We start from the raw sequence: 8905 nt of genomic DNA, 5'->3' as shown, positions 1-8905 counted from the left end.
TCTGCGGTTCCCCTAGGAACGATGAGCCACATGAGTCACCTTGGTCTCCGAGGACAAAAGTTTGCATTCTGTAACCTACTGAGCAACCATGTCAGTCAGACAAGGAAAAATATAACATTTTAAGTTATTCTATAGGTGCATTTTATGTAGCAAAGTTAAAATGTAACGGTTTAATTTGGAGGTAGATAACTCATTCGTATTTTATAGTCTTATATATTAAAAAAAGACGGCATCCTGACTGGACTCTAAAAGTCTTAAAAGGCTTGGTTGTTTTATGAGCTTGACTAAAGAAGTGTTCCTCCAATTAAAGACCTTTCAGATATGCTTTAAATGCACTCAGAAGAGATCCTCATGATCCCAGCTGGCTTCCACATAAACTTATATGCAAAAGGAGATGCCTTTATAGACCAGTTGTTTATGGCCATGCCAGGACTTTACATTATAAACTGCATTCACTCATTCACACACACATTAACTTTGCACTTTAAAGTGTATGCAACTTTTTTACAGTTTATTTTTCCAATAATTACATGCTGGGAAAAAAAAAAAAAAAAAGTTGAATCTGCTTCTGCTTTTCTTGCTTCAAGAGTGCAAATGTGATGGGAATTAAAAAAAGTTGTTTAAAGAGATGTATTTGATTTTGATAATGAGTGAGTTTGATGTGTGAACATAAAAGTAATTTTAAATGACTGATGGTTGTTACATCACATTTAAAAATACTTCCAAATCTACAGTTCTTTTCTGGTTAAGTTTGTTCGTTTTTCTTACTCCAGTCAACATACAGTTTCTACTCACTTTTACTTCTGAGAAGACAGCATGTTTCTTATCTTCTGTCAGTGTCAGAAAAAGTTGACTTCACACCATCTGGTCCAGGTCAGTAAGGCACATGGCTGGGTTTTGAGATTGACAATAGAAAATAATTTCTTTCCCCTTCTAAAACCCTAGAGCAAAGGTGAACAGTGAAGGGTTGAACACCCACTGATGTAAGTGTTGTATATGCTGAATTATGAAATAGCACCCCTATGTTCTTTGAAAGACATGGTGTCTTACACTTGCTGAAAGAATCTACAGGTGCATAAGTATAGCTTACTGGCTCAGCAGCAAACATCAGTCCATCAAACAAGTTACTCGCTGTGCGTTGTAGCAGAAGGCATGAAACTAGAAAAAAAAAAAAAAAAAAAAAACTCAACAATTTTCCAGCAAGTGAACAAGCTTGGAATTGTGGGAGAGATCAGTGACAGTTGGAAGTCACTGATATAAATTATGTCACTGGAGTTTGACATAAAGTTTGGTCAGTGAAATAAATAAAGCATCTATCTGTCTGTCTCTCCATCTGCCCACTTATCTATCGCTTTCTTTCTCTAGTCTGGAAGTGGGAAGAACGTTATATCAACATAACAACTGTCCAAGAGCCAAGGAATGCTGTCAGTGGGCTTCATAAATACCTGGTGCAGTCTTTCCTATGAGCAAAATGCACAGAAACACAATGGCATCTAAATACATTTACCATACGTAGAGGCCGTTACTCCTCTGGTGAAGCAAAAACAACACTGAAGCTTGTTTAAAGATAACTGCAGACGACTTGGACAAGCCAATGAAATATTAGTCAAATATATGTAGTTTGGTCAGATGCATTGAGCACACTGAGTCTGATGGAAAAGTGACTCTGCAAGTCACCAAAAACACTTAAAAATTGCAAGTGGGATCATTACAGTGAGTCTTCACATCAGCAGACTTTCTATAACTGTAGGACAGAAGAATGGAGAAATATGCAAAAATTATTGATAAGAATCTAAAGATAAAGCCTGTTTTTATTTCAAAGGAAGACAATAATCCAAACACAAAGCATTTTAACTAACTCTTAATTAGTTTGAAGGAAATAAACTAACACTGCCAGAATGCCCAACCCAATCACCTGATTTGTATCCAGATGAACATCTAAAGAAAAGAAAAAAAGAAAATCAAGATCAAAATGTGTGTAAAAGACCCTGAAGAATCTTCAATAGTTTAAGCAAGTCTTAGTGGAAGACAAACTCAAAATCCCACCTTTTAAACGCAGAGGAGTAGCTTCTCCAAACAGGAGACATGATGAAGCTGTCGTTCTTATGAAATCTTTTTTTTGTTTTTTCAAAGAATTTAATACCTTTCTGTAAATGTACATAGTAATCCACAAGCATAATGATATCTTGAGTTGTAGTCAACATCTGGTGTAAATTGCATAAGAGATATTTTCTCTAAGAAAAAAATGTGTATAATACTTATTTTATATGGCTGAAAATATGTTATATGTATAAAACAGTGAGAGTTGTCTTCACTAAATATGTTTAATACATGCAGAGTTGGAGGCTGAACCTCTAGCCTTTCAGCAGAAAGATAATCCTCTCTGCCTCCTGTTCAAACATCAAAATAGAGAACCTCAGATTCAAATAGAAACTTCTCTAATTGTTATGAAGGTTGTTGCTATCAGCTAAGTGCAATGGGTAACTTATTTTAAATTAAAAACTATGTTTGCTTATGTACTAACTCACATAACCATTCATTACAGACAAGTACTGCGATACCCTTATTAAATGGCTCGAATGAATACAGAGTAAACTAATCTTAAAAATTAATTCCAGACAGCACATAAAGGTTAGGCTGCATATCCATGTAAACAATCAGGATTTAAAAAAATATTGATGACAATTTGCTGCCACCTCCTGGCTGATACTTGTGACTGCATACAGAGTAAGCAATCACAAGAGTTTGAGAAATAGAGCAAAACGGGGAGAGAAGCAGAGAGTGTTTATGTCATGTTGCTTGTGACAAACAGAAGTGAACATGGTCATTGCTCAAAATGTGGTGTTTAATAAATTAGTTTTGGATAAAATTAGTAAGAATAGAATAGAATAGTGGGTCACTAAAAACACACATGCAAAAGACACTATGCACACTTTACAAATACTGCAATCAGCCGTTTTATATCTGTAGTGGATGTAGACAATGGATGAACGCGTTTCCATTATAAAATTGTTCTAAAAATAATTATAATTAAAATATTATATAACAAGTCGAATTATGTTGTATTTTTTCATTAAAAATAAAAATAATAATGAAAAAAATTAAAGTTAAAGTAAGTTATTCAACGGAAAATCTTACTTTAACTGATTCTTCCAAATCAGTGTCATTCGCACATGCGCAGTCACACTGCCATCTTCTTCGATCGTCATCAGCAGCAGCATTCCTTTTGCTGCAGCGCCGCCGTTGTGTCATCCAATGTTTGTAGAGTACCACAAGAATGATGTTTTTCAAGAAACACAGCTGTCACTACCAAGTTTAACTGCTCAGATCAGACCTCCCGGGACTTTAACACGGGGTAGATCGGTCATATATTTGAAACAGGTATGAAAGCATTTTATTGTTACTTATACTTGTTATACATGTTCTATTTCTTTCTTTTTATTTTAGTTATTGTTACGTTTGACTCATGTATGAAAAACTGTAGCTACAAATAGAGACTTTTCATTACTTGGGAAATAGGTGAAGATGATTTGTTAAACCGGCGTATGTTTATGTAATTAATCTGTGGCACACTTTAAAAAGAAGAAGAAAAAAAGCATTAAATATAAAAACATAATTCATATGAGGAAGTAACAGCTGCGGTTACTGAACAATCCGGTTCAGGCAGTTTGATGGGGGCGATGCTATATGTAAATATTGTGGAAAGTTTGCAGACGCTTAAATAATAGTTTTGTGCAACAGGATATTTATTAATGATAGAGTAAAATATGATGAAGACTTTTGGCACCGACTTTGTAAGCTTTCGTTCATGCTGTCTTCGGTAAAGTATATTAATCATACTAAGTTTGTCTAATTATCGTATATATTTATTCATTTATTTATTCATCTGCCTTACTGTTAACTGAGTTTTAAATGTGAAAAGAGTTAAACGCTTGGATAGAAATCAAATACTTTAATATATAAACATACACGTTTGCTTGCACTTTTATGTTGAAAAGTCTGTGACCGGAAGTTAGATTGTTGATGCCGGGTGGCAAGATACAACTCTCATGTTTCCATCCTGGTCTGTCTGTAGTTGCGCTTTAGCTCGGTACAAGTCGCATTTTTGAAAGCAGCTGGTGTTGTTTTGTCTCCAATCATGAACAGGACACAGCTGAAGCGCTCCAGCATTTTGAGGATGGCTCTGTCCGGCTCGGAAACGATGAACCAAGATGAACACGAAGAGTCTTTCATTCTTCGAGCTGTCAGGATAGCAGTTGTGGTCGCACTGTACTGGTTCGTGTCGATAACAATGGTTTTCCTCAATAACTACCTGCTGGACAACCGAGAGCTGGATGCGCCGCTGTTTGTCACTTTCTACCAGTGTGTGGTGACCGTGGCTCTGTGCTGGCTCATGCAGCTTTTCGCCAAGCTGTGTCCCGGAGTCGTCGACTTCCCGTCGGTCAGATTCGACGTGAAAACGTCGCGTGAAGTCCTGCCGCTGTCCATTGTCTTCATCGGAATGATCACCTTCAACAACATGTGCTTAAAATATGTCGGAGTGGCTTTTTACACAATCGGACGATCCCTCAGCACTGTTTTTAACGTGCTGTTATCATTTATTATCCTAAAGCAAACTACATCTTTTCAAGCTCTAATCTGCTGTGGGATCATTCTTGGTAGGTCAACTTGTTTTCTACTGATTATTATTTAACTGTATCTTGCACTGTTAATTTGTGATTTTCTAACATTGAGTAGGGAGAGTTGACTACAGTTTTTAAATCTCTGGATTTGTCTCATCTGATAATGTTTTGATATGTGTGTATTTTACCATGCAAAATACACCAACAAAAAAAGAACAAATCTTAGAATATCGTTTTTTATTTTATTCATTTAACCACGTAAAATCCTATAGAAAATAATAATAAAAGAAACATATTTCCTTACATAGATTAATCAATTTTCTATACCTGCTTATAAGGTCACCTAGGGGTGCCTGTGGAAGGTCATCATCTGATTGGTTACTGAACGAGTTCACAGGACATATGAAACAAAAACAAAAATAATCCTTTACATGCAGCTATTTTAAGTGCCAATATGACTTCAGTAGTGGTCATATTGGCCAGTAGTGTGCCAGAACACGAAATCTTACCAAGTATTTCTACTGCAAATTAGTACACTTGAAATAAAACAAAACTAACTTTTGAGCAAGATATATGAGCTTGTTTCAGTATTAAGTAATTCCTTAATATTGATGAAAAAATACTCGTGCTGCAGCCAGATTTTTTTTTTTACTTTCATGAATTACTGATCATTTTCTTCCAAATTCCAAATAAAAAGATATTTCAATATTATGACAATCAAAATAATGCAATTGGCCTGTTTTCAGACTTCAAAAGAAGCCTGAAGTGAGTTAATGTTATTTTTTTAAACCAGAACATTTAGTTTTGAGCCAGGAGGATTTCATAAATTACTATTTCATGGAGTAACCTTACTTTCCAATCACATTTTTTAATGTGTTTATCTTTGCATTGTTTTTGAGTTCAGGTGACTGATAATATGCAGTGAAGAACAGTTGTGCACCTACAGCGAAAAGTCATGAGAAACACTGCTATTAATAAAAACATTGAGTTTCACACAGTTTTGGGCTAAATGTTTAACTTGATGTCAGTTGTGATTTCTCAGTACTTTATGCTTTTGCCTTTCAGGTGGATTCTGGCTGGGTGTGGACCAGGAAGGCCTGGCTGGGTCCCTGTCTTGGTCGGGTGTGTTTTTTGGGGTGCTGGCGAGTGCCTTTGTGTCTCTCAATGCCATTTACACCAAGAAGGTGATGCCTGCTGTGGATGGAAGCATCTGGAAACTGTCCTTTTACAACAACATCAATGCGTGCGTCCTCTTCCTTCCTCTCATCCTTGTGTTTGGGGAGGTGGGCAAAGTGGCCAGCTTCAGTGGACTGACCAATCTCCACTTTTGGGGGATGATGACGCTAGGAGGAGTGTTTGGTTTCGCCATCGGCTACGTCACAGGCCTCCAGATCAAATTTACCAGCCCTCTCACTCATAACGTCTCAGGAACAGCAAAGGCTTGTGCTCAGACTGTTATAGCAGTGGTGTATAACTCATCCAGTAAGAGCCTGCTTTGGTGGACCAGTAACATGATGGTTCTTGGTGGCTCTTCAGCTTACACATGGGTCAAAAGCAGAGAAATGCAGAAATCTACACAAGGAGGGCTGCAGGACTCTGCTAAGGAAAAACTGCTTTTTGGGGAGAAAGAGGATCCTGGAGTGTAACCACACTTGGTTAGCGCAAGTAAATTATGAATGTAAAAGGCTCTTGAATTTGGAATGATTGTAATTTAAATTAATGTAAAAGTCTTTTTAAGAGACTAGTTTTCTGTCAGCTTTTTATTACTGTTTTATACTCTGATTTTTTTTTCTTTTATAGTTTAGTACACAAAGGGAAGAGAAAAACACTCTGAGGGTGATTATAATAATAAGGATTGTGATATTGGTATTTACTGCACATGTTTTTTACACATTGTGGAACTTTTCTATAACTCAACTGTGAGTGCAATCTTTTCACAAAGAAAAGGTTTGCAAAAGTCATAGTCACTGTTATGTTTAATCTGGGGATTTGCAGAAAGTATTGTTAAGGGTAGAATGAACAGCATATAAAAGGTATTTATTAGTTCAAGGATGTTAAAATGGACAAGCTAACAAATAGCCTGCTCATAGTGGACCAATTCTCATTTCATCTTTAAAGAAAAGCTCCCACATTAGGAATTTAAGTTTTATAGCTGCAATCTAAATTGGTCATTCACTGCTGCATGATTTTTGAGTTAGGACAAAAAATCAGTTGGTTTTAAACAAACTTGTCATACAAAAAAGAACAATAATTAACAAAATCCCCAGGGTTCTGTGTTTAACTGCACCACCTGTTGATTTATGGTATATAATGTTTATTTTATGTAATGAGGCATTCATATTAAAAGCCAAAACATTTTTTTTAATCATTGAAGCCTTCTAGTTCAGGACTATATCAACTAGAAATTGCTTTAGAGGAAATTTTGTACTTTATTTGTAAGTCCTTTGATTGTTTTTAATCTACTCTCTTCAAATACTGTCTGTATAAATGTAATATATTTTGACACTCTTGCCAAATAAAACTACAAAGACCTTTTATGTTTCTTCTGTTTGTTTTGGTATCCTGGAAACTTAGTTTAAAGATGGATCTATTATCATAGTAATTCATAGGATAAACAACCAATGTAATAGTTTGTTTTGTAAATCTGAAAGACATTTGTTGGGCAGGTAAAAAGTATTTACCTCTTCTTTCCTAAGTGATGATTAAACCCGACTGAGTAGATCTGAGAACATTTGTGAACTTTGTCCGTGGTTCTTCTCAGGAACTAAATGATGTGTCTATTGTCAAAAAGACTGCATCAATAACTTTAATAGAAAAGACATGTAAGGATGCAGTACAACAAAATACCTTAGAATGAATGAAGAAGAAACCAAACAACCACAAATTGTAATGATAAAGTTTTTTTTTTTTATTCAGTTCTGTCCAGAGAGCGATTGCCAAAAGTTAAAAATAAGAAACTTCATGCCTGTCACTTCAAAAATAATCCAAAAATTATGTTTTATGTATGACTTATAGCCAGCCTTCTTTCTCATTTTGTTCATCCCTTTTAAGCCACTGCCTTTGATGTTGCTACCCAACAGATGATGACAGAGGACATTGCACTTCACAGCACCTTGCTTGAAACTGAGGAATCTAAGCTTTCTCCATAAGTACAGTCTTCTCTTCCAGTGTACAGCTTCAGAGTTGTGTTTCTAGTCCAGCCTGATGTCCAGGTGAACTCACAAGTTGTTGTCCATATTCAGGATGTAATGATTGTAGTGAACAATTGCCTCACAATGTCACAGAAACAAGAGTTTCTTTCTCTTGTGGTAGCTGGTCATTGTGCAGTGAAATGTGTTTTTATTTACTGTTGTTACACCTTATATATGTCACCTGCTCCATTACTGCATTTGCATTTAAATTGTTTTTTGCATAGCATAATTTGACCTTTCAGGTCTTGACTTCTCTGAATGGTTTGCCACTACTAGAGATATAAGGTTCTAAGAAAACAATCATATTCCAGTGTAATGAGAGCATGATAACTAAATTGTGGTTAATGATGGAGAGTGTTGATGCTAAATCAGCACCTTAGCAGTGTTATTACATGAAGTGTGGATTGAATAAATGTGTGCTAATTTTCATTCTAAGATTGGATATGATGTAATACATTCCCCTTAAAGTACTGAATTATGGCCGACTAAAATGCATGCCATAAAAGTTGAGTATATGTCATGTTACTAAAAGTGAGTCGACACAATAATTATTTGTGACCACAGTCAGACACCTATTATTGCTACTCAATAAGATTGAGGTAACTCTGCTCTAAAAAGCTCACTTCTTCATGGCACATTATAGTAATTTATATGTCGTGTACGGAGTGCACTTTGTGGGTTCAGACGTCACACTTTGACAAAGAAGAAATTGGACATTTTTTGCCATGGAAACAGTCTTTTTATTAGTGACCAGTGTTAGATGTCTGGGCCTTTATTTATTGCTAGACTCACCGATTTTCCTCTGTTTTTGTTTAGTATTTCATCCAACATCTTAATACCACAAACTAATTTGACAGATTTTAATGTTCCCTTTATATTTTGACTGAAATGGTTTTGTTTTTGCAGCCAACAGTCTTTTTTTCCTCTTCTTCTGTGACATCCTTTGACTTTGTAGTCCTGGTGGGTTTGTACAGACAGCTTTCAAATACAAAAATGAATCCATAGTTGATGATTTACTAGCATAAGTTGGATAAATAATAATGGAATTCCACTAAAATAACTCTGAGTTGCCTCCTGCTAGTAGATGTAATT

The 8905-nt window shown here is 35.7% G+C and overlaps 1 protein-coding gene across 2 annotated transcripts; it reads left to right on the top strand.

Moving 5' to 3' along the window:
• Positions 1-3206: 3206 nt before the first annotated feature.
• On the top strand, positions 3207-7157 carry slc35c1 (solute carrier family 35 member C1). Of its 2 annotated transcripts, XM_015039045.1 has the most exons (3): positions 3207-3381; positions 4147-4658; positions 5688-7157. In XM_015039045.1, the coding sequence occupies exons 2-3, from the start codon at positions 4178-4180 to the stop codon at positions 6266-6268; spliced, it is 1062 nt and encodes a 353-aa protein (XP_014894531.1). In that variant the 5' UTR covers positions 3207-3381; positions 4147-4177; the 3' UTR covers positions 6269-7157. The 2 variants fall into 2 exon arrangements, with proteins under 2 accessions (XP_014894531.1, XP_014894530.1); XM_015039044.1 differs by lacking the exon at positions 3207-3381 and having other exon boundaries at positions 3974-4658.
• The last annotated feature ends 1748 nt before the right edge of the window (positions 7158-8905 follow it).

The sequence above is a fragment of the Poecilia latipinna genome, unplaced genomic scaffold, assembly GCF_001443285.1.
Source record: "Poecilia latipinna isolate Pla-1442-1.1 unplaced genomic scaffold, P_latipinna-1.0 Scaffold461, whole genome shotgun sequence".
NCBI classification, from domain to species: Eukaryota; Metazoa; Chordata; class Actinopteri; order Cyprinodontiformes; family Poeciliidae; genus Poecilia; species Poecilia latipinna.
Note: the sequence above shows the minus strand (reverse complement) of the source record. Positions and strands in the feature narration are given on the sequence as shown.